The 26,175-nt window shown below is 50.9% G+C and overlaps 1 protein-coding gene across 1 annotated transcript in view; it reads right to left on the bottom strand.

The window, feature by feature from the left end:
• The window catches only part of TDRKH (tudor and KH domain containing), an 89,223-nt gene that overhangs the window by 20,969 nt on the left and 42,079 nt on the right, over nucleotides 1-26,175 (bottom strand). The window contains exon 13 of the mRNA XM_060257745.1: nucleotides 11,069-11,109. Within this exon, the coding sequence (XP_060113728.1) occupies nucleotides 11,069-11,109 (41 nt within the window). The remainder of the gene's footprint in view (nucleotides 1-11,068; nucleotides 11,110-26,175) is intronic.

The raw sequence follows: 26,175 nt of genomic DNA, 5'->3' as shown, positions 1-26,175 counted from the left end.
ATGATAGTTTCCAATAAGATGGGTGACCCTTGTTTCTCCCTTTCTCTCCTCCTCCCTTTCCTTTCCCTTTCCTTTGTCTGCTACTCCTTTAGAAAAACGATGGGATACAGTGGCACCTTTAAGACCAAAGAAGTTTTATTGAGAATGTAAGCTTTCGTGTGCTAAAAGCACACTTCGTCAGACAATGAAACGGGGTACAGCGAGCAGTGCTCCATATAGCTGGCGGGTAGTGGTGAAGCATGCAAAATAGCGTAAAGTGAGAATCCAATGGCAAAACAGTGAAATTAACAAATTGAAAAGAAGAAGAAGATATTGGACTTATATCCCGCCCTCCACTCCGAAGAGTCTCAGAGTGGCTCACAATCTCCTTTCCCTTCCTCCCCCACAACAGACACCCTGTGAGGTACATGAAGATATTGGATTTATATCCCACCCTCCACTCCGAAGAGTCTCAGGAGTGGCTCACAATCTCCTTCCCCTTCCTCCCCCACAACAGACACCCTGTGAGGTAGATGAAGATATTGGATTTATATCCCGCCCTCCACTCCGAAGAGTCTCAGAGCGGCTCACAATCTCCTTTACCTTCCTCCCCCACAACAGACACCCTGTGAGGTACATGAAGATATTGGATTTATATCCCGCCCTCCACTCTGAAGAGCCTCAGAGCAGCTCACAATCTCATTTCCCTTCCTCCCCCCACAACAGACGCCCTGTGAGGTAGATGAAGATATTGGATTTATATCCCGCCCTCCACTCCGAAGAGTCTCAGAGCGGCTCACAATCTCCTTTCTCTTCCTCCCCCACAACAGACACCCTGTGAGGTAGATGAAGATATTGGATTTATATCCCGCCCTCCACTCCGAAGAGTCTCAGAGCGGCTCACAATCTCCTTTCCCTTCCTCCCCCACAACAGACACCCTGTGAGGTAGATGTTGGATTTATATCCCGCCCTCCACTCCGAAGAGTCTCAGAGCGGCTCACAATCTGCTTTCCCTTCCTCCCCCACAACAGACACCCTGTGAGGTAGATGAAGATATTGGATTTATATCCCGCCTTCCACTCCGAAGAGTCTCAGATTGGCTAACAATCTCCTTTACCGTCTTCCCCCACAACAGACACCCTGTGAGGTGGGTGGGGCTGGAGAGGGCTCTCATAGCAGCTGCCCTTTCAAGGACAACCTCTGCCAGAGCTATGGCTGACCCAAGGCCATTCCAGCAGGTGAAAGTGGAGAAGTGGGGAATCAAACCCGGTTCTCCCAGATAAGAGTCTGCACACTTAACCACTACACCAAGAATAAGAGCTTGGTCTGGATAGTATAAGTTGCCTGGGAAAATGGCAAAAGGTAATAAACTTGTCGGAATTGGAGAACGATGGATGTGAATGGCTTTCAGTGTTAATTACACTGGTTCTCCTCAAGCACAGGTTAAACCGATGACATCTTTTTTATCACAGTTGTTTCTAGCCGCCCGATATACTTTTCACCTTGTAGCATAGCATTATAAATACCATTCCAGTTACTCCTTTAGTTATTCAGTGGCCGCGATCACACATGCTAAATAATGCAGCTTCAATGCACTTTGCAATTGGATTTAGAATCGTAGAATCATTGAATCACAGAGTTGGAAGGGACCCCCCTAGGGTCATCTAGTCCAACCCCCTGCACAATGCAGGAAATTCACAAATACTTCCCCCTGCACAGCCAACTCCAGTTGGAAAGTACATTGAAAGTGGATTGAAACTGCATTATTTAGTACGTGTGATCACAGCCTCACCGATCATCCAGACCAGGGCTTTTTTTGTAGCAGGAGCTCCTTTGCATATTCATTCATTCATTCTCATTTTATTTATATCCTGCCCTCCCTGCCGGGGCAGGCTCAGGGCGGCTATTAGGCCACACCTCCCTGCTGTAGCCATTCCTCCAAGAGCTTCCAGGGCTCTTAGTACAGGGTAAGCTCCGGGAGAATTGGCTACATCAAGGGTGTGTGGCTTATTAGGCAAATAAGTTCCTGCTACCAAAAAAACCCAAAAAACCCCTTCCCCTGAGAAGAACACCACAAGAGCCCTGCTGGATCAGACCAGGGAGGGTCCATCTAGTCCAGCCTCCTGTCTCACACAGTGGCCAACCAGTTCCTCTGGAGGGCCAGCAAAACCCCCCCCTTTCTTCTTCTTCTTCTTCGTGAGGACAATGACAGTTTCCAATAAGGCGGGTGACCCTTGTTTTTCCCTTTCTCTCCTCACTTATAATTTGGAGGATTATCACTTATAATTTGGAGAAGGAAATGGATTGTGTCCCCAGAGGGATAAACGACAAAGGAGAATGCCCCATCTGGGGATGACCTTCAAGGGAGTGACCCCTTTCGCCCCTGGGACTGGGGGTCAGTTGTAAGAACATAAAAAGAGCCCTGATGGATCAGACCAGCAGTTCATCTGGTCCAGCCTCCTGTCTCACACAGTGGCCAACTGTGGAAGGCCAACAACAGAACAGAGAGGCCGAGGCCTTCCCCTGAGAAGAACATCAGAAGAGCCCTGCTGGGTCAGACCGGGGAGGGTCCATCTAGTCCAGCCTCCTGTCTCACACAATGGCCAACCAGTTCCTCTGGAGATCCAACAACAGGGCAGAGAGCCCGAGGCCTTCCCCTGAGAAGAGCATCAGAAGAGCCCTGCTGGATCAGACCAGTGAGGGCCCATCTAGTCCAGCCTCCTGTCTCACACAGTGGCCAACTGTGGAAGGCCAACAACAGAGCAGAGAGCCCGAGGCCTTCCCCTGAGAAGAACATCAGAAGAGCCCTGCTGGGTCAGACCAGGGAGGGTCCATCTAGTCCAGCCTCCTGTCTCACACAGTGGCCAACCAGTTCCTCTGGAGGGCCAACAACAGGGCAGAGAGGCCGAGGCCTTCCCCTAAGAACATCAGAGGAGTCCTGCTGGATCAGATCAGGGAGGGTCCATCTAGTCCAGCCTCCTCTCTCTCACAGAGGCCAGCCAGTTCCTCTGGAGGGCCAACAACAGGGCAGGGAGGCCGAGGCCTTCCCCTGAGAAGACCCTGCTGGGTCAGACCAGTGAGGGTCTATCTAATCCAGCCTCCTGTCTCACACAGGGGCCAACTGTGGAAGGCCAACAACAGAGCATAGAGACTGAGGCCTTCCCCTGAGAAGAACCTCAGAAGAGCCCTGCTGGGTCAGACCAGGGAGGGTCCATCTAGTCCAGCCTCCTGTCTCACACTGTGGCCAGCCAGTTCCTCTGGAGGGCCGACAACAGGGCAGAGAGGCCGAGGCCTTCCTTTGATGTTGCCTCCTGGCACTGGGACCCAGAAGTTGCCTGCCTCTGAGTCAGTCACCACGGGCTACTGGCCTGTATTAGACCTGCCCTTTTAAAGCTACCAATGCCTCTGGCCATCGCTGCAGATGGAAAGGGTGTGAGGAGGGAGGTGTTATTACGTGACATCTTCTCTCAGGTCTCTTGAATGCTGCATTGAATTAGGGCTGAGCGAGCTAGGCAGGCAGGCAGACGGGGCCTTTGCTTTCTGGCTCTTTGTTTAACCCGGCTTCTCAGTGCAGTGTGCCCTCCTATCCTCTTGGGGCAGTTGCAAGACGTCCGTTTTATCTCTCTGGGTTAAAGCAAAGGTAGTCCCCTGTGCAAGCCCCGGGTCATTATCGACCCACGGAGTGACGTCACATCATGACGTTTTCACGGCAGACTTTTTACGGGGCGGTTTGCCATTGCCTCCCCCATTCGTCTACCCCGGGGTGGGGGAACTTTTTCCCCTCCCATTTGGATATTTATAACATCATTGGCGGGCCGTACAAAACGATCGACTTAAAAAAAACAGCCCTCTGCCAAGGGAGAACGATTCAGGGTGGAAAAAATTCATGTAAAGAATTGTTTTTCTATTTGAAGCCATGTGGGGAGAGCCTAATTTGGCACACACACACACAAATGCCTAGGTCCAGGGCTTTTTTTTTGTAGAAAAACTCATATCAGACTCTTTCTCTCTTGGCTTGACTTCGCAAACGAAGATTGAAGAAGGGTGCAGTAGTCCACATCTGCTGCAGGCTCGCTGGTGGCTGACAAGACCAATGCGGGACAGGCAGGTCCGGCCACAGTGGCTGCAGGGAAAAGTCTGATTTGGAGATGGTGCTGTAGCAGTGCGATTCTTCCTCAATCTCCTTTTGTCCTCAAGACCAGCTATGCGTGCGTTTTCAAAGGAAGAGACAGCCTGGCGGATGGTGTGCCTCCATGCATTGCGATCTGAGGCTAGGTCAGACCACTGGTGATGGTTGATGCGACAGGTGCCAAGGGATTTCTTCAAGGAGTCCTTGTACCTCTTCTTTGGTGCCCCTCTATTTCGATGGCCGGTGGAGAGTTCGCCATACAGGGCAATCTTGGGAAGGCGGTGGTTTTCCATCCTGAAAATATGCCCTGCCCAGCGCAGCTGCGTCTTCAACAGCAGTGCCTCGATGCTGGTAACCTCCGCCCGCTTGAGGACTTCAGTGTTGGTCACAAAGTCACTCCAGTGGATGTTGAGGATGGTGCGAAGGCAGCGCTGATGAAAGCGCTCATATCAGACTCTAGCCCCTAATATTGGCATACTAGGTCACTTGCTCATTAGCATATTAGGCGACGCCATCTGGGATAACCAAGTGCAAACTGAACTGGTGGTAGCTCCCGCCAGCCAGGCCCCGGGGAAGCTGCTGCGGTGTGGTTGGATCCCATGATCCTCACCGGCCAGCCGGGTCCCAGGAAAGCCACCACATGGCTTGGCTCGGCCCAGCAATCCCCAAGGGCCAGACCAAGTGATCTCGAGGGCCATAAACGGCCCTCGGGATGGAGGTTCCCCACCCCTGATCTACGCTTCCCCCTGCCCCCCCTCCAGCAAGCTGGGTACTCATTTTACCGACGTCGGAAGAATGGAAGGCTGAGTCAACCTCGAACCGGCTACCCGGACCCAGCTTCCGCCGGGATCGAACTCAGGTCGTGAGCAGAGCTTGGACCGCAGTGCCGCAGCTTTACCACGCTACGCCACGGGCCTCCTCTCTCTGGGTTACCCAGATGCCAATCAGAGCAGAGCCTCTGAGCATTTGGTTGTTGCACCGGGAATACAGGATTTTGACAGAAAGAACATTCTCAGAGGAACCTTCTTCTGCATTAAGTATGAAAAAACCTGCACTTTTTTGCACTGTGTTCCAGGACTTTTTTTTGTAGCAGGGATTAATTTGCATATTAGGCCACACCCCACCAATGTAGAAACTCCTCCTGGAGCTTACAGTAGGCCCTGTACCAATAGGCTCTGTAAGCTCTTGGAGGATTAGCAACAGCAAGTGTGTGTGGCCGAATACGCAAAGGAGTTCCTGCTACAAAAAGAGCCCTGCTGTCTCTCTTTGTTATTCTCCTCCTGTCTTACAAGATGCAAACAACCCTAACCCAAACCTGATAGTCCTCTTATCCTTCCATTTCAGCTTCACAATCACCCTGCAAGGTAAGAACATAAGAGAAGCCATGTTGGATCAGGCCAGTGGCCCATCCGCTCCCACACTCTGTGCCACACAGTGGCCAAAACCCAGGGGCCATCAGGAGGTCCACCAGTAGGGCCAGAAGCCCTTCCACTGTTGCCCCCCCACAAACACCCAGAAGACAGAGCATCATTGCCCCAGACAGAAGAATAAAAGAAGCCATGTTGGATCAGGCCAATGGCCCCTCCAGTCCAACACTCTGTGTCACATAAGAACATAAGAGAAGCCATGTTGGATCAGGCCAATGGCCCATCCAGTCCAACACTCTGTGTCACATAAGAACATAAGAGAAGCCATGTTGGATCAGGCCAGTGGCCAATCCAGTCCAACACTCTGTGTCACATAAGAACATAAGAGGAGCCATGTTGGATTAGGCCAATGGCCCCTCCAGTCCAACACTCTGTGTCACATAAGAACATAAGAGGAGCCATGTTGGATCAGGCCAGTGGCCCATCCAGTCCAACACTCTGTGTCACATAAGAACATAAGAGGAGCCATGTTGGATTAGGCCAATGGCCCCTCCAGTCCAACACTCTCTGTCACATAAGAGAAGCCATGTTGGATCAGGCCAGTGGCCCCTCCAGTCCAAAACTCTGTGTCACATAAGAATATAAGAGAAGCCATGTTGGATCAGGCCAATGGCCCATCCAGTCCAACACTCTGTGTCACATAAGAACATAAGAGACGCCATGTTGGATCAGGCCAGTGGCCCATCCAGTCCAACACTCTGTGTCACATAAGAACATAAGAGGAGCCATGTTGGATTAGGCCAACGGCCCCTCCAGTCCAACACTCTGGGTCACATAAGAACATAAGAGGAGCCATGTTGGATCAGGCCAGTGGCCCATCCAGTCCAACACTCTGTGTCACACAGTGGCCTATACACACACACACACACACACACTGTGGCTAATAGCCACTGATGGACCTCTGCTCCATATTTTTATCTAATCCCCTCTTGAAGCTGGCTATGCTTGTAGCTGCCACCACCTCCTGTGGCAGTGAATTCCACATGTTAATCACCCTTTGGGTGAAGAAGGGCTTCCTTTTATCCGTTTTAATCTGACTGCTCACGAGTTCTTGTATTGTGAGAAAGGGAGAAAAGGACTTCCTTCTCTACTTTCTCCATCCCATGCATACCCTTGTAAACCTCTGTCATGTCACCCAGCAGGCGACGTTTCTCAAAGCTAAAGAACCCCAAGCGTTTTAACCTTTCATTTTAGTTGCCCTTTTCTGCACCTTCCCCAATGCTAGAATATCTAATGGTAGGTGAGGCTGAGAGAGAGTGTCGCTGGCCTCAACGTAACCCGATAAATTTCTGAGTCCGCTTGCGGAGAGGGCGGGATATAAATTTAATGTAATAAATAGATAAATTTCACAACTGAACATAAGGACATAAGAGAAGAGTGGGTTGGAGAAACATCTGGAGCAGAGGTCCATCAGTGGCTCTTAGCCACAGCATATTGTTGGAACTCGCTTTCTGGGGCAGTGATGCTCTGTCTTCTTGGTGCTTGGGGGGGGGGGGCACAGTGGGAGGGTTTCTAGTGTCCTGGCCCCACTGGTGGACCTCCTGATGGCACCTGGGTTTTTTAGCCACTGTGTGACACAGTGTGTTGGACTGGATGGGCCACTGGCCCAATCCAGCATGGCCTTTCTTTCTTTCTCTTTCTTTCTTTCCTCTCTCTCTCTCTCTCTCTCTCTCTGCAAACAACCCTAACCCAAACCTTATATTCCTCTTTGAGAGCCAGTTTGGCATAGCGGTTAAGGGCTTGGACCCTTATCCAAGCACTTAACCGCTTGGTTTTCTCTTCCTTTCTCTTTCTCTTCTCTCTCTCTTTTCTTTCTTGCTCTCTCTCCTTTCTCTCTTTTCTTTCTCTCTCTCTTTTCTTTTTCTCTTCTTTTTCCTTCTCTTTCTTTCTTTCTCTCTCCTTTCTTTCCCTCTCTCCTTTCTTTCTCGCCTTTTTCTCTTTCCTTCCTTTCCTCCCCCTCCCCCCCCGCCTTTCCCTTTTAAGCCGATTCCCACCCCCCCACCCCCTCCGCCCCGTCTGCCGTTTTTCCGCCCGAGCCCGGCTGAGAATTTGCCGAGAGTCCCTCAGTCCATTCCAACGCAGGGCCCCATTGTTCCGGGCTGGAGCTGTCCTCGGTGCTGAAACGCAGCTGGCCGGATCACAATGAGAAGAAGAAAAAGCTACCTTGGGGAGGGCGGGCAGGAAATGGACAGACAGGAGCCGCGCGGCCCCCGGGTTGGCTGCAAAGGGAGCGGCTCCCGCTTGTGCAGCCCAGACCTTCGGCACCCCCCTCCTTCTCCCTCCCTCCCTCTCTCTCCCCCCTACGCACATTTTATTCCACTCCTCTCCATGTGCACCAGTCTGCGTGCACCATCGCTGAGGCTGGAACCTGTTTTTCAGCTCTCGGGTTTCCTCTTGAGGTCCCAGCATGAACTATTATTATTATTGAACAAAGCAGGAGTCAAGTGTCACCTTTAAGACCGACCCATTTTTATTTAGAACGTAAGCTTTCGTGTGCTCTTAAGCACACTTCCTCAGACGAGGAATCCAGCACAGTGAGCCACACAGAGCTTGGTAGGCAGTGGCCCAGAATGCAACATGGTACAGATTTAAGAGCCAATGACAGTGAAGTAAAATTATCTGGTAGGCAATGATCTAGAAGGCAAAATGGTACAATGACAGAACAGCAAGATTAACAAGTTGAGCAAACCTTTGATCGGAGCAGCATGAGCATACGTTCTAAATAAAAATGGGTTGGTCTTAAAGGTGAACTTGACTCCTGTTTTGTTCAACTGCTTCAGACCAACACGGCTGCCCGCTTGGATCTATTATTATTCTTGCTTCTACTATTACTCCCCCTCCTCATAACTAAGACAGGAGTGTCCAACTCATTTGTTCTGAGGGCCGGATCTGACATAAAGAAGACCTTGGTGGGCAGGGCCATGCTAGAATCATAAAATCCTAGAGTCAGAAGGGACCTCCGGGGTCATCTAGTCCAACCCCCTACACAAGGCAGGAAACTCACAAACACCTCCCCCACCCCAGCAGTCCTTTTGTAGAAAAAGAGGTGGTGGAGCTCATCCAGGGATTGTTATGCAGCTGCACATACTCTTCAATGGACAAGGAGGTGGAACTCTCAGAAAGGTTCAGGAACTGCGCTCCTGTGAGCTCTCACTGAATCTGAGGCCTGCCTCCCCCTAAATTCATAAGATCTTCATTGCTGTCAGAGGGCGGGGTTTGGGGAGAGGCGGTGCTTCAGTAGGGCGTAACACCAAGGTGTCAAACTCTGACGTCTTGATCTGACATAAATGAGACCTTGTTCAAGCCAAGCTATTGTGTCATAAAATGCAATGCCAGGGAGCGGAGATATAAACTTCATAAAGGACACGGACAAACACAATTAAAGGTTTTGTATCTCTCCCGTGCGATTCAGGGAACTGGGCAAAGGAAGCTCTGGCTCTTTCCCTCCTTCCCCAGAAGATTAGGCGGGGCGGAGTCGCAGCCAATAGAAGGAGAAGAGGCTTGGCTCAGTAGCTCGGCTGTGCAACTGAGAGAGCCTGGCAAAGCGAGTTCTCGCTCTCGTCCCTTCCTCCCCAAGGGAGGAGCCTCAGCCAATGGAGAAAACAGAAACTTTGCTCTGTAGCTCCTGTAGGATTAAGCAAGCCTGGAAAAGCAAGCTGTGATGGAGAAGGAAGCAAAGCGAGAGGGAGAAGGATGCAGACTTGTTCGCGGGCTTGATAGGAACCCTTCAGGGGCCTGATCCGGCACTTGGGCCGCATGTTTGACACCCCTGCCATACAGCTCACCCTCCAAAGCAGCCCTTTGTTCTGTTGCCTGGAGGTCAGTTGTAATTCCAGGAGATCTTCAGCTGCTACCTGGAGACTGGCAACCTTACAGGGTGGAAATGAGGGGGTTGAATCCTGATATGGTGGAACCACGGCAGGCTGCAACAGTGAGGGTGAATTCTTGAATATGCTGGTGTGCAAAAAGAAAAAAAAACATCTTGTAGAAGAAGATGAAGAAGATATTGGATTTATATCCCGCCCTCCACTCCGAAGAGTCTCAGAGCGGCTCACAATCTCCTTTCCCTTCCTCCCCCACAACAGACACCCTGTGAGGTAGATGAAGATATTGGATTTATATCCCGCCCACCACTCCAAAGAGTCTCAGAGGGGCTCACAATCTCCTCTCCCTTCCTCCCCCACAACAGACACCCTGTGAGGTAGATGAAGATATTGGATTGATATCCCGCCCTCCACTCCGAAGAGTCTCAGAGCGGCTCACAATCTCCTTTCCCTTCCTCCCCCACAACAGACACCCTGTGAGGTAGATGAAGATATTGGATTTATATCCCGCCCTCCACTCCAAAGAGTCTCAGAGCAGCTCACAATCTCCTTTCCCTTCCTCCCCCACAACAGACACCCTGTGAGGTAGATGAAGATATTGGATTTATATCCCGCCCTCCACTCTGAAGAGACTCAGAGCGGCTCACAATCTCCTTTCCCTTCCTCCTCCACAACAGACACTCTGTGAGGTAGATGAATTTATATCCCGCCCTCCACTCTGAAGTCTCAGAGCGGCTCACAATCTCCTTTCCCTTCCTCCCGCACAACAGACACTCTGTGAGGTAGATGAAGATATTGGATTTATATCCCGTCCTCCACTCCGAAGAGTCTCAGAGCGGCTCACAATCTCCTTTCCCTTCCTCCCCCACAACAGACACCCTGTGAGGTGGGTGGGGCTGGAGAGGGCTCTCCCAGCAGCTGCCCTTTCAAGGACAACCTCTGCCAGAGCTATGGCTGACCCAAGGCCATGCCAGCAGGTGCAAGCGGAGGAGTGGGGAATCAAACCAAGTTTTCCCAATAAGAGTCCGCGCACTTAACCACTACACCAAACTGGAGATTGGATTTATACCAAAGGCCTTCTCTTGGGAGTCTCAGAGCAACTCATAATCTCCTTTCCCTTCCCCTCCCCACAACAGACACCCTGTGAGATGGGTGGGGCTGAGGGGGCTCTCAACAGCAGCTGCCCTTTCAAGGACAACCTCTGCCAGAGCTATGGCTGACCCAAGGCCATTCCAGCAGGTGCAAGCGGAGGAGTGGGGAATCAAACCTGGTTATCCCAGATAAGAATCCACACACTTAACCACTACACCAAACTGGCTCTCCACACCAAATTGGCTCTTCACACCAAATTGTAAGTGGAAATCTAGCTCCCCAAGAACTAGAAGACGACGACTGCAGATTTATACCCTGCCCTCCTCTCTGAATCAGAGTCTCAGAGTGGCTTACAATCTCCTTTATATTCCTCCCCCACAACAAACACTTTGTGAGGTGGGTGGGGCTGAGAGAGCTCTGACAGAAACTGCCCTTTCAAGGACAACTCCCACAAGGGCTATGGCTGACCCAAGGCCATTCCAGCAGCTGCAGGTGGAGGAGGGGGGAATCAAACCCGGTCCTCCCAGGTAAGAGTCCGCACACTTCACCACGACACCAAACTGGCTCCCCTGGTTGATGACTCCGCTGGTGAAGGCCGGAGTCCCCCACTACTCACCTCCCGGCCATTGATTAGCTGGCTGGAGGTGGGCAAGTTACCTGGGAAAAGAGGGGGATCCCTTTTAACACATGGAATTCACTGCCACAGGAGGTGGTGGTGGCTACAAGCATAGCCAGCTTCAAGAGGGGATTAGATAAACATATGGAGATCCATCAGTGGCTATTAGCCACAGCGTATTCCCAGTAGTAATGTATGGCTGTGAGAGCTGGACCATAAGGAAGGCCGAGCGCAGAAGATTAGATGCTTTTGAGCTGTGGTGCCGGAGAAGACTCTTGAGAGTCCCTTGGACTACAAGAAGATCCAATCAGTCAGTCCTGAGGGAAATCAATCCAGACTGTTCCCTGGAAGGTCAGAGGCTGAAGCTGAAGCTCAAATACTTTGGCCACCAAATGAGAAGGGAGCACTCCCTGGAGAAGACCCTGATGCTGGGAAAGACAGAAGGCAAAAGAAGAAGGGGACAGCAAAAGATGAAATGGCTGGACAGCGTAACTTATGTAACTAACATGAATTTGAGCAGACTTAGGAGGATGGTGGAAGACAGGAGGGCCTGGCGTGACTTGGTCCATGGGGTCACAAAGAGTCGGACTTGACTGTGTGACTGAACAACAAAAAACTCTCTTTCTGGGGCAAGAGATGCTCTGTATTCTTGGTGCTTTGGGGAGGGGGCCACAGTGGGAGAGCTTCTAGCGTCCTGGCCCCACTGATGGACCTCCTGATGGCACCTAGGTTTTTTGGCCACTGTGTGACACAGAGTGTTGGACTGGATGGGCCACTGGCCTGATCCAACATGGCTTCTCTTAGGTTCTTATGTCTGGGGCAGGGATGCTCTGTATTCTTGGTGCTTGGGGGGGCACAGTGGGAGGGCTTCTAGTGTCCTGGTCCCACTGATGGACCTCCTGATGGCACCTGGGTTTTTTGGCCACAGTGTGACCGAGAGTGTTGGACTGGAAGGGCCATTGGCCTGATCCAACATGACTTCTCTTATGTTCTTATATGACACAGAGTGTTGGACTGGAAGGGCCATTGGCCTGATCCAACATGACTTCTCTTATGTTCTTATGTGACACAGTGTTGGCCTGGAGGGGCCATTGGCCTGATCCAACATGGCTTCTCTTATGTTCTTATGTGACACAGTGTTAGACTGGAAGGGCCATTGGCCTGATCCAACATGGCTTCTGTTATGTTCTTATGTGACACACAGTGTTGGACTGGAGGGGCCATTGGCCTGATCCAACAGGGCTTCTGTTATGTTCTTATGTGACACAGAGTGTTGGACTGGATGGGCCATTGGCCTGATCCCAAATGGCTTCTCTTCTGTTCTTATGTGACACAGAGTGTTGGACTGGATGGGCCAAATGTGGCTCGATGATGTTATCATTGTGTGTGGGGGGATGCATGTGTGTGTGCCAGAAGTTAGCCTTGTCTAGGGTGCCAGACAGTCTAGGGCAGGGGTGGGCATACTGTGGCTCTCTCACTCATATTGTGTGGCTCTTGTAGCCCCCACCATCCCGTCAGCTGGCTTGGAGAATGCATTCAAAGTTACAGTTGCTTTCTTTCCACCTCTCTCTGCTCCATCCATCCATCCATCATCTATCATCTATCTAACATCTATCAATCTATCCATCCATGTATCCATCCATCCATCCATCCATCCATCCATCCATCCATCCATCGTTTGTCTGTCCATCCATCCATCCATCCATCCATCGTCTATCCATCCATCCATTGTCTGTCTGTCTGTCTATCCATCCATCTAATCTATCTATCTACCTACCTACCTACCTATCATCCATCCATCCATCCATCATCTATCTATCTATCCATCCATGTATCCATCCATCCATCATCTATCAATCATCTATCTGTCATCAAAGATTTCAGGTTTTCACGGCTGGTAACATCATTAGGGTTTGTAGAATCTTTCGGGATCAAGTGCCGTGTTCTACTGGAGAAAGTTTTTCTTCCAGACGTTTCGTTCTCAGCTGCGGAGAACATCCTCAGTGGCGTTGCAGCCGGAGCAGGCGTTCTGATCTTCTTGGCTGCTGTGCATGGAGAGTGCATCTATCTGTCATCTATCCATCCATCCATCCATCCATCCATCCAAGCTATCTAATCTACCTACCTATCATCTTCCTTCCTTCCTTCCTCTCTTGTGGCTCTCAAGCGTCTGACCATTCATGTCTTGAGGCTCTAAAACACGTGACATTTATCCTATGTAGCCCTTACATTAAGCAAGTTTGCCCCCCCCCTGGTTTAGGGCCCCCCCTTTTGCAGGCTCTGAACACGAAGTCTCTCTTTAGCTTTCGTGGCTGAGGGTGACAGAGAGCTGGGCCGCCTCCACACCAGCCCGGCCTTCCCACCTTTGCCACCTGGCAGAATCCAGGCATCTCAGAGGCTCCGCGGCCTGATTTGGATGGGCCCAATGTCTGGCTGTGTAATAACTATTGGCATCTGTCGAGGAGAAGCGTGCGCTGTTTGTTGAGATTGGAGATGACAAGCTGATTTAAGAATTTGCTCGTTTCTGCGATGAGCTCATGCAGGATGAGGGGAGGACGCTGGGCGGTGGGTGAGAGACGGTGTGCGGGGGTTGGGGGGGAGTGGAAAGAGAGTGAAACCCCCTCTCAAATGAGATGTTTCCCCAGTACAGTTGCCAATCCCCAGGTGGTAAAGGGAGAGGTCACTTGTAGGATAAAAACAGAACATCTGAAGCTATACTGACCGAATAACTAAGAACGTATTGAAACAAAATCAAACAAATATGTTCAATAGAACATAAGAACATAAGAGAAGCCATGTTGGATCAGGCCAATGGCCCATCCAGTCCAACACTCTGTGTCACACAGGGGCCATAAAAACTAAGTGCCATCAGAGAGTCCACCAGTGGGGCTATAAGTCCTTCCACTGGGTCCCCCCACCCAAGCACCAAGAATACAGAGCATCACTGCCCCACACAGTTCCAATAATATCCTGTGGCTAATAGCCACCGATGAACCTCTGCTCCAGATGCTTATCCATTCCCCTCTTGAAGCTGTCTATGCTTGTAGCTGCCGCCACCTCTTGTGGCAGTGAATTCCACGTGTTAATCACCCTTTGGGTGAAGAAGGACTTCCTTTTATCCGTTCTAACCCGACTGCTCAGCAATTTCATTGAATGCCAACAAGTTCTTGTATTGAGAGAAAGAGAGAAAAGGACTTCTTTCTCTACCTTCTCCATCCCATGCATCATTTTGTAAACCTCTCTCATGTCACCCCGCAGTCGACGTTTCTCCAAGCTAAAGAGCCCCAAGTGTTTCAACCTTTCTTCCTAGGGAAAGTGTTCCAGCCCTTTAATCAGTCTAGTTGCCCTTTTCTGCACTTAAATAGCAGACTAAATAGAATTAAATAGCAGACAAAATAGAAGACTAAAGAGCAATAACGATTCCCCCAAAGTTTCACAGTTCCGTCCAAGGAGTCTCAACAAACAGGAAGTCGACTTGATTCTTCCTGCAACGAATCCTCTCCTAGCTTAGGGGGCTCCAGCCCCAAATCTCAACCAAAGGCAAAAGCTCAGAAAAAAAAAAGATCAACATGTTTCTGATGCATCAATAAGTTGCAAAAAGCTGCAAAACCCCACAAGATTCTTTGGACAAGTGCGTCCAAAGGCTGCGCATAGAATTCCCAATGGGCAAAGGGGAAAGAAAGTCTCTGGGAAGATTTCAAAACGGCACTATATCCCAAAAGGCTCAAGGGGGTGGAGCCAGGAGCAAGGGTGTGGCAAGAAGAAGTCCTTTTCTCCCTTTCTCACAATACAAGAACTCGTGGGCATTCGATTAAATTGCTGAGCAGACAGGTTAAAACGGATAAAAGGAAGTACCGTATTTTTCACTCCATAAGACGCACCTAGTTTTTAGAGCCGTTTGTGTGAATTTAGAGGCATTTGTGTGAATTTTTTGCAGTATTCGCTCCTTAAGACGCACACACTTTTCCCTCCACTTTTTTGGGGGGAAAAGTGAGTCTTATGGTGCAAAAAATACTGTACTTCTTCACGCAAAGGTTGATTAACATGTGGAATTCACTGCCACAGGAGGTGGTGGCGGCCACAAGCATAGCCACCTTCAAGAGGAGTTTAGATAAAAATATGGAGTAGAGGTCCATCAGTGGCTATTAGCCACAGTGTGTGTGTGTGTATATATATATAATTTTTTTTGGCCACTGTGTGACACTGTTGGACTGGATGGGCTACTGGCCTGATCTAACATTGGTTCTCTTATGTTCTTATGTGATACAGAGTGTTGGACTGGATGGGCCACTGGCCTGATCCAACATGGCTTCTCTTATGTTCTTATGTGACGCAGAGTGTTGGACTGGATGGGCCCTTGGCCTGATCCAACAGGGTTTCTCTTATGTTCTTATGTGACACAGAGTATTGGACTGGATGGACCATTGGCCTGATCCAACACGGCTTCTCTTATGTTCTTATGTGACACAGAGTGTTGGACTGGAGGGGCCACTGGCCTGATCCAACAGGGCTTCTCTTATGTTCTTATGTGACACAGAGTGTTGGACTGGAAGGGCTACTGGCCTGATCCAACACGGCTTCTCTTATGTTCTTATGTGACACAGAGTGTTGGACTGGAGGGGCCATTGGCCTGATCTAACATGGCTTATCTTGTGTTCTTATGTTCTTAAGCATCATTGAACTCCACAGGGAGTTCTGGCCCTCACATTTAAAGGGACCGCACACCTTTTAGATGCCTTGCCTCCACTGGAAATAATGAAGGATCGGGACACCTTCTTTGGGGGCTCATAGAATTTGACTCCCTGGTCCAATCCTTTTGAAACTTGGAGGGTGTTCTGAGCAGAGGCACTGGATGCTACGCTGCAAATGGGCCTTGAGCCTTTTGGATATTTTTTCTGAGCTTTTGCCTTTGGTTGAGATATATGGTTGGAGCACCCTATGCTAGAAGATTTCATAGAATCATAGAGTTGGAAGGAACCTCTAGGGTCATCTAGTCCAACCCCCTGCACAATGCAGGAAACTCACAAACACCTCCCCCTAAATCCACAGGATCTTCATTGCTGTCAAATGGCCATCTAGCCTCTGTTGAAAAACCTCCAAGGAAGAAGAGCACAACACCTCCCAAGGAGGAAGCCTGTTCCACTGAGGAACCGCTCTTAACAGTCATAGAATTCTAGAGTTCAAAGGGACCTCCAGAGTCATCTAGTCCAACCTCCTGCACAAAGCAGGAAACTCAAAAACACCTCCCCCTAAATCCACAGGATCTTCATTGCTGTCAAATGGCCATCTAGCCTCTGTTGAAAAACCTCCAAGGAAGAAGAGCACACCACCTCCCAAGGAGGAAGCCTGTTCAACTGAGGAACCGCTCTTAACAGTCATAGAATTCTAGAGTTCGAAGGGACCTCCAGAGTCATCTAGTCCAACCCCCTGCACAAAGCAGGAAACTCACAAACACCTCCCCCTAAATCCACAGGATCTTCATTGCTGTCAGATGGCCATCTAGCCTCTGTTGAAAAATCTCCAAGGAAGGAGAGCCCACCACCTCCTGAGGAATCGCTGTAACGGTCAGGAAGTTCTTCCTCATGTTGAGCCGGAAACTCTTCTGATTTAAGTTCAACCCATTTGCTCTGGTCCTACCTTCCGGGGCCACAGAAAACAATTCTACACCATCCGCTGTAGGACAACCCTTCAAGTACTTGAAGATGGTGATCCTATCACCTCTCAGCCGCCTCCTCTCCAGGCTAAACATCCCCAGCTCCTTCAACCTGTTCATTGGGACGCCTCTGATGAATTGTGAAACTTTTGGAATTGTTTTTGCTATTTAGTCTTCTATTGAACGTATATGTATGATTTTGTTTCAGTACATTCTTAGTTATTCGGTCTCTATAACTTTGTTTGTGCTGTCTTAATCCCCAGGTGGGGGCGGGGGATTCCCCCGGTTTGGAGGCCCTCCTCCCGCTTTAAGGTCATCAGAAATTTGGGGGGCGGGGAGGGAAATGACTGCTGGGTACCCCATTAATTCCTATGGAGACCGATTCCCATAGGGTATAATGGAGAATTGATCTGGGGATAACCGGGGCTCTTGGGGGAGGCTTATTTTGAGACAGAGGCACCAGATTTTAGGAATAGCATCTGGTGCCTCTCCTCAAGACACCCTCCAAGTTTCAAAAGGATGGGAATAGGGGGTCCAATTCTATGAACGCCAGAAGAAGGTGTCCCTATCCATTATTTCTAATGGAGGGAAGGCATTGAAAAAGTGTGCCAGAATTGAAATATGATGGCGAGGACTCCCTCTGGAGTTCAATCATGCTTGTCACACCCTTGCTCCTGGCTCCACCCTCAAAGTCTCCTGGCTCCACCCCCAAAGTCTCCTGGCTCCACCCCCAAAGTCCCCAGATGTTTCTTGTATTGGACTTGGCCACCCTATTCCATGGGAATTTCCCTCTATCTACTCGCCTCCCGACTCCTAATTTTTTAAAAAGGAGAGGCCCCCAAGGCAAATATGGCCATCTCAAGAGATGGGTTTGGGGGGGAAGAGGCAAGGCAGCAGCCTCTGGCGTTCTCTTGTGGGGGTGCCATCTGAAAATACCAGAGCCTGAACAGACATTCAAGGTGGAGGAGGGGGGAATCCAGCCCGGTTCTCCCAGATAAGAGAGCTCTGGCTGACCCAAGGCCCTTTCAGCAGGTGCAAGTGGAGGAGTGGGGAATCAAACCCGGTTCTCCCAGATAAGAGAGCTCTGGCTGACCCAAGGCCATTCCAGCAGGTGCAAGTGGAGGAGTGGGGAATCAAACCCGGTTCTCCCAGATAAGAGAGCTCTGGCTGACCCCAGGCCATTCCAGCAGCTGCAAGTGGAGGAGTGGGGAATCAAACCCGGTTCTCCCAGATAAGAGAGCTCTGGCTGACCCAAGGCCATTCCAGCAGGTGCAAGTGGAGGAGTGGGGAATCAAACCCGGTTCTCCCAGATAAGAGAGCTCTGGCTGACCCAAGGCCATTCCAGCAGGTGCAAGTGGAGGAGTGGGGAATCAAACCCGGTTCTCCCAGATAAGAGAGCTCTGGCTGACCCCAGGCCATTCCAGCAGCTGCAAGTGGAGGAGTGCGGGAATCAAACCCGGTTCTCCCAGATAAGAGAGCTCTGGCTGACCCAAGGCCATTCCAGCAGGTGCAAGTGGAGGAGTGGGGAATCAAACCCGGTTCTCCCAGATAAAAGAGCTCTGGCTCACCCAAGGCCATTCCGGCAGCTGCAAGTGGAGGAGTGGGGAATCAAACCCGGTTCTCCCAGATAAAAGAGCTCTGACTGACCCAAGGCCATTCCAGCAGCTGCAAGTGGAGGAGTGGGGAATCAAACCCGGTTCTCCCAGATAAGAGAGCTCTGGCTGACCCAAGGCCATTCCAGCAGGTGCAAGTGGAGGAGTGGGGAATCAAACCCGGTTCTCCCAGATAAAAGAGCTCTGACTGACCCAAGGCCATTCCAGCAGCTGTAAGTGGAGGAGTGGGGAATCAAACCCGGTTCTCCCAGATAAGAGAGCTCTGGCTGACCCCAGGCCATTCCAGCAGGTGCAAGTGGAGGAGTGGGGGAATCAAACCCGGTTCTCCCAGATAAGAGAGCTCTGGCTGACCCAAGGGCATTCCAGCAGGTGCAAGTGGAGGAGTGGGGAATCAAATCCGGTTCTCCCAGATAAGAGAGCTCTGGCTGACCCCAGGCCATTCCAGCAGGTGCAAGTGGAGGAGTGGGGGAATCAAACCCGGTTCTCCCAGATAAGAGAGCTCTGGCTGACCCCAGGCCATTCCAGCAGGTGCAAGTGGAGGAGTGGGGGAATCAAACCCGGTTCTCCCAGATAAGAGAGCTCTGGCTGACCCCAGGCCATTCCAGCAGGTGCAAGTGGAGGAGTGGGGGAATCAAACCCGGTTCTCCCAGATAAGAGAGCTGTGGCTGACCCAAGGCCATTCCAGCAGGTGCAAGTGGAGGAGTGGGGAATCAAACCCGGTTCTCCCAGATAAGAGAGCTGTGGCTGACCCAAGCCAATTCCAGCAGCTGCAAGTGAAGGAGGGGGGAATCAAACCCGGTTCTCCCAGATAAGAGAGCTACGGCTGACCCAAGGCCATTCCAGCAGGTGCAAGTGGAGGAGTGGGGGAATCAAACCCGGTTCTCCCAGATAAGAGAGCTCTGGCTGACCCCAGGCCATTCCAGCAGGTACAAGTGGAGGAGTGGGGGAATCAAACCCGGTTCTCCCAGATAAGAGAGCTCTGGCTGACCCCAGGCCATTCCAGCAGGTGCAATGGAGGAGTGGGGGAATCAAACCCGGTTCTCCCAGATAAGAGAGCTCTGGCTGACCCCAGGCCATTCCAGCAGGTGCAAGTGGAGGAATGGGGAATCAAACCCGGTTCTCCCAGATAAGAGAGCTGTGGCTGACCCAAGGCCATTCCAGCAGGTGCAAGTGGAGGAGTGGGGAATCAAACCCGGTTCTCCCAGATAAGAGAGCTCTGGCTGACCCAAGCCAATTCCAGCAGCTGCAAGTGAAGGAGGGGGGAATCAAACCCGGTTCTCCCAGATAAGAGAGCTACGGCTGACCCAAGGCCATTCCAGCAGGTGCAAGTGGAGGAGTGGGGAATCAAACCAGGTTCTCCCAGATAAGAGAGCTCTGGCTGACCCCAGGCCATTCCAGCAGGTGCAAGTGGAGGAGTGGGGGAATCAAACCCGGTTCTCCCAGATAAGAGAGCTCTGGCTGACCCCAGGCCATTCCAGCAGGTGCAAGTGGAGGAGTGGGGGAATCAAACCCGGTTCTCCCAGATAAGAGAGCTGTGGCTGACCCAAGGCCATTCCAGCAGGTGCAAGTGGAGGAGTGGGGAATCAAACCCGGTTCTCCCAGATAAGAGAGCTCTGGCTGACCCAAGCCAATTCCAGCAGCTGCAAGTGAAGGAGGGGGGAATCAAACCCGGTTCTCCCAGATAAGAGAGCTACGGCTGACCCAAGGCCATTCCAGCAGGTGCAAGTGGAGGAGTGGGGAATCAAACCCGGTTCTCCCAAATAAGAGAGCTCTGGCTGACCCCAGGCCATTCCAGCAGGTGCAAGTGGAGGAGTGGGGAATCAAACCCGGTTCTCCCAGATAAGAGAGCTGTGGCTGACCCAAGGGCATTCCAGCAGGTGCAAGTGGAGGAGTGGGGGAATCAAACCCGGTTCTCCCAGATAAGAGAGCTACGGCTGACCCAAGGCCATTCCAGCAGGTGCAAGTGGAGGAGTGGGGAATCAAACCCGGTTCTCCCAGATAAGAGAGCTCTGGCTGACCCCAGGCCATTCCAGCAGGTGCAAGTGGAGGAGTGGGGAATCAAACCCGGTTCTCCCAGATAAGAGAGCTGTGGCTGACCCAAGGCCATTCCAGCAGGTGCAAGTGGAGGAGTGGGGGAATCAAACCCGGTTCTCCCAGATAAGAGAGCTGTGGCTGACCCAAGGCCATTCCAGCAGGTGCAAGTGGAGGAGTGGGGGAATCAAACCCGGTTCTCCCAGATAAGAGAGCTGTGGCTGACCCCAGGCCATTCCAGCAGGTGCAAGTGGAGGAGTGGGGGAATCAAACCCGGTTCTCCCAGATAAGAGAGCTGTGGCTGACCCAAGGGCATTCCAGCAGGTGCAAGTGGAGGAGTGGGGAATCAAATCCGGTTCTTCCAGATAAGAGTCCGCACACTTAACAACGACACCAAACTGGCTCTCTGTGAGGGAGGTGGGGTTAAGAGAACTCTCCCAGAAGCTGTCCTTTCAAGGACAACTGCGAGAGCTATGGCTGACGCAAGGCCATTCCAGCAGCTGCAGGTGGAAGAGAGGGGAATCAAACCCTGTTCTCTCAGATAAGAGTCCGGACACTCAACCACTACACCAAACTGACTCTCTAAGGTTGGAGAGTCTGCGACTTTCAGTTTTAGAAAAGAGACGATGATGGCCGGGGGGAGGGGGGGGGGACAGGAAAAAGGTTTATAAAATTATGCCTGAGGTGAAGAGAGTTGACAAAGAGGGATACTAGAACTCGAGGGCGTCCAAAAAGCTGACGGGCAGTAGATTCAGGATGGACAAAGGAAATAATTCGTTACACAGTGGGTGTGTTCACACTACACTAAATAATGCATATTGCAACTGGATTTTTACTGTGTAAGAATAGCAGAAATCCAGTTGCAAAATGCATTATTTAGTGCATTGTGAACGCACCCAGTGAGGGATTAGAATGTGGAATTTGCTGCCAAAGATGCAGTGATGGCCGGGGGGCGGGTGGGGGGGGAGAACAGCTTTTAAGGGGAATGAGATAGACTAATGGACAATACGTCTATCAGGGGCTACTAGCCACGGTTACTAAAGGGAATAGCCAAAGGTGTTAGCCTTTGAATCTCAGAACTAGGAGGCAACATCAGGGGAAAATCTTGGCCTCTCTGCCCTGTTGTTGACCCTGCAGAGGAACTGGTTGGCCCCTGTGTGAGGCAGGAGGCTGGACTAGATGGACCCTCCCTGGTCTGAACCAGCAGGGCTCTTCTGATGCTCTTCTCAGGGAAAGGCCTGCCCTGTTCTTGGCCCTCCAGAGGAACTGGTTGGCCACTGTGTGAGACAGGAGGCTGGACTAGATGGACCCTCACTGATCTTATCCAGCAGGGCTCTTCTGATGTCCTTCTCAGGGGAAGGCCTCGGCCTCTCTGCCCTCTTGCTGGACCTCCAGAGGAGCTGGTTGGCCACTATGTGAGGCAGGAGGCTGGACTAGATGGACCCTCCCTGGTCTGATCCAGCAGGGCCTTTCTGATGTTCTTCTCAGGGGAAGGCCTCGGCCTCTCTGCCCTCTTGCTGGACCTCCAGAGGAGCTGGTTGGCCACTATGTGAGGCAGGAGGCTGGACTAGATGGACCCTCCCTGGTCTGATCCAGCAGGGCCTTTCTGATGTTCTTCTCAGGGGAAGGCCTCGGCCTCTCTGCCCTCTTGCTGGACCTCCAGAGGAGCTGGTTGGCCACTATGTGAGGCAGGAGGCTGGACTAGATGGACCCTCCCTGGTCTGATCCAGCAGGGCCTTTCTGATGTTCTTCTCAGGGGAAGGCCTCAGCCTCTCTGCCCTCTTGCTGGACCTCCAGAGGAGCTGGTTGGCCACTATGTGAGGCAGGAGGCTGGACTAGATGGACTCTCACTGGTCTGACCCAGCAGGGCTCTTCTGATGTTCCTCTCAGGGGAAGGCCTTAGCCTCTATGCCCTATTGTTGGCCCTCCAGAGAAACTGGCTGGCCCCTGTGTGAGACAGGAGGCTGGACTAGATGGACCCTCCCTGGTCTGACCCAGGGCTCTTCTGAAGTTCTTCTCAGGGGAAGGCCTCAGCCTCTCTGCCCTGTTGCTGGCCCTTCAGAGGAACTGGTTGGCCTCTGTGTGAGACAGGAGGCTGGACCAGACGGACCCTCCCTGGTCTGACCCAGCAGGGCTCTTCTGATGTTCTTCTCAGGGGAAGGCCTCGGCCTCTCTGCCCTGTTGTTGGCCCTCTAGAGGAACTGGTTGGCCACTGTGTGAGACAGGAGGCTGGACTAGATGGACCCTCCCTGATCTGACCCAACAGGGCTCTTCTGAGGTTCTTCTCAGGGGAAGGCCTTGGCTTCTCTGCCTTGTTGTTGGCCCTCCAGAGGAACTGGTTGGCCACTGTGTGAGGCAGGAGGCTGGACTAGATGGACCCTCACTGGTCTGATCTAGCATCGCTCTTCTGAGGTTCTTCTCAGGGGAAGGCCTTGGCTTCTCTGCCCTGTTGTTGGCCCTCCAGAGGAACTGGTTGGCCACTGTGTGAGGCAGGAAGCTGGACTAGATGGACCCTCACTGGTCTGACCCAGCAGGGCTCTTCTGAGGTTCTTCTCAGGGGAAGGCCTCGGCTTCTCTGCCCTGTTGTTGGCCCTCCAGAGGAACTGGTTGGCCACTGTGTGAGACAGGAGGCTGGACTAGATGGACCCTCCCTGGTCTGATCCAGCAGGGCTCTACTGATGGTCTTCTCATTGTGTCTTCTGTCCCAGCCAGATTTGACACAAAGGTATCCTACATCCCCTACCACATGCATCCGAATTCTGCAACTGGAATACCTCATCCAAAATCAGTTTTAGCATTCAGAGTATGTACCGATTTATGCCTTTTTTCCCCCTTTGCTTTCATGGCTTCCACCACCTGGCCTGCAAAGAATCCTGGGAACTGTCCTTTGAACAAGGAGCAGAGAATTCTGTGGCTTAAGACGGCTCGCTCAGCAATTCCCCGGGGATCCGGCTTTGGGGATCTGACTGGGAGCCTAAAAAGGAAATCAGCCTTGGCCTTTCCCAGCGGTCCCTGGGGGCTCACCTTGTGCCGTCTCCCTTCTGAGCGGGGAGAAACCTCTTCTGCGCCTGCCCCTCCACTGAACCTGCCAGTGGGTCAGCTCTCCAGCAGCTGTTCCTCCTCTTTCAGCCACGGGCTGCTTTCTGACCCACTTTCTCTGCTCCTTCTCTTCCACCCCCCCTCCCCGCATGAACGCCACGGCTCAGGCACAAGCTGTTCTCGCGCGCTCCCTCAGACCGAGCATCCTTTCCGAATGCCGTCTGCCTTTTGCGAATAACTTTTGTTTTCTACATTAAAACCTGAGACTATGCATTGCTCTTAAAAGGCCCTGAAAGGGTTTTAAGTGTTAGGATACAAAAGATTAAGTACCAACTCTCAGAGGAGTCAACCCCTTCGAGCCTCTGTGTGAGTCAGTCACGCAGGCGTGGTTCCTGAGTGGAATCAAGCGTATGCGGGGGCAGAAACTCACAAATAGATGCAACAGGCAGCCTCCTTCAAGGGCAGGTGAGTCTGCTGCATCTTTCCTTAGATCCGAATCAAAGAGAATTTTCTTCCTCCAGCTGAAGACTGGTTAGGAGGAGATAAATGCAATGACTCAATCAAAGGGGCAATACAATATCCAAACCAAAATAACACAGAAACTAGGCAATCAAGGTGTGTGGTTGCTTTAAACATGATGGCCAGAAAGGGTGATTAACATGTGGAAGTCACTGCCACAGGATGTGGTGGCGGCTACAAGAATAGCCAGCTTCAAGAGGGGATTGGATAAAAATATGGAGCAGAGGTCCATCAGTGGCTATTAGCCACGGTATATTATTGGAACTGTCTGGGGCAGTGATGCTCTGTATTCTTGGTGTTTGGGGGGGTCAACAGTGGGAGGGCTTCTAGACCCACTTGTGAACCTTCTGATGGCACTTGGGGGTTTCTTTTTTGGCCACTGTGTGACACACAGTGTTGGACTGGATGGGCCATTGGCCTGAGCCAAAGATGTTTGCATGCAAATGCTAGAAGTGTTCGAAGTAAAATTGGTGAATTGGAATGTTTAGTGTTGGGAGAAAACAGAGACATTGTGGGAATTTCAGAAACTTGGTGGAATGAGGAGAATCAGTGGGACACGGTGATTCCTGGATATAAGCTATATCGGAAGGATAGGGAGGGAAGGGTTGGAGGTGGGGTGGCTCTGTATGTCAGAGAGGATATACGGTCTAGTAAGACTGAGGTCAGAGAATTAGATTCACTTTTAGAAACGCTTTGGGTTGAAATAGAGGGCCCAAAAGGAAATTTAACTATGGGAGTTTGTTATCGCCCACCAAATCAAAAGAGAGAGGACGATTATAATATGATGGAAGGCTTAAAGATAGCGGCTAAACGTAAAAACTGTGTCGTAATAGGTGATTTTAACTACCCGCAGATTGATTGGGTCAATATGTGTTCTGGTCGAGAGAAAGAGATTGAGTTTCTTGATGCTCTCAATGACTGTGCTATGGAGCAGATGGTCTCAGAACCTACCAGGGGTGGGGCGATCCTGGATCTGGTCCTAAGTAATGCCCAAGACTTGGTGAGAGACGTAAAAGTGATTGCGCCGCTTGGGAGCAGTGACCATAATGTTATTGATTTCACCGCTTGTATAAATAGGGAGTTGCCCAAAAAGACCGCCACAACCACGTTTAACTTTAAAAGGGGTAAATACACTGAGATGAGGAGGCATGTGAGGAGGAAACTGAAAGGGAAAAAAAAAACATGTAATCATACAAATTATAACAAACAAAGTAATGGAAGCTGTAAAAGGTAAGAAGGACTCCTTTAAGCGGTGGAAAACCAGTCCAAGTGAGATTAGTAAAAGGGAACACAGGCTGTGGCAAATCAAATGCAAGACTGTAATCAGGCAGGCAAAAAGGGACTACGAGGAGCATATTGCAAAAAACATAAAGACAAACAATAAAAATTTCTTCAAATATATTAGAAGTAGGAAACCAGCCAGGGAGGCAGTGGGGCCCTTGGATGACCATGGGGTAAAAGGATTGCTGAAGGAGGATAGGGAAATGGCGGAGAAGCTGAATGCATTTTTTGCCTCCGTCTTCACTGTGGAAGATGAGAACTTTTTGCCCACCCCAGAATCACTAATTTTGGAAGGGGTGTTGAAAGACCTGAGTCAGATTGAGGTGACAAAAGAGGAGGTCCTACAACTGACAGACAAATTAAAAACTAATAAGTCACCGGGTCCGTATGGCATACATCCGAGAGTTCTGAAAGAACTCAAAGTTGAACTTGTGGATCTTCTAACAAAAATCTGTAATCTGTCATTGAAATCTGCCTCCGTTCCTGAGGACTGGAAGGTAGCAAATGTCACCCCCATCTTTAAAAAGGGTTCCAGAGGAGATCCGGGAAATTACAGGCCAGTCAGTCTGACTTCAATACCGGGAAAGTTGGTAGAAACCATTATCAAGGACAGAATGAGTAGGCACATTGATGAACACGGGTTATTGAGGAAGACTCAGCATGCGTTCTGTAAGGGAAGATCTTGCCTCACTAACCTGTTACATTTCTTTGAGGGGGTGAACAAACATGTGGACAAAGGAGACACGATAGATGTTGTTTACCTTGACTTCCAAAAAGCTTTTGATAAAGTTCCTCATCAAAGACTCCTTAGAAAGCTTGAGAGTCATGGAGTAAAAGGACAGGTCCTCTTGTGGATCAAAAACTGGTGGAGTAATAGGAAGCAGAGAGTGAGTATAAATGGGAAGCTCACCTCACTCCCAACGCTACAGTGGAGGACGAGTAAGCAGTGGGGTGCCGCAGGGCTCGGTACT

Source organism: Heteronotia binoei, chromosome 1, assembly GCF_032191835.1.
Source record: "Heteronotia binoei isolate CCM8104 ecotype False Entrance Well chromosome 1, APGP_CSIRO_Hbin_v1, whole genome shotgun sequence".
In the NCBI taxonomy this organism is placed as follows: Eukaryota; Metazoa; Chordata; class Lepidosauria; order Squamata; family Gekkonidae; genus Heteronotia; species Heteronotia binoei.
This window is presented reverse-complemented; position numbering and strand designations above follow the sequence as displayed.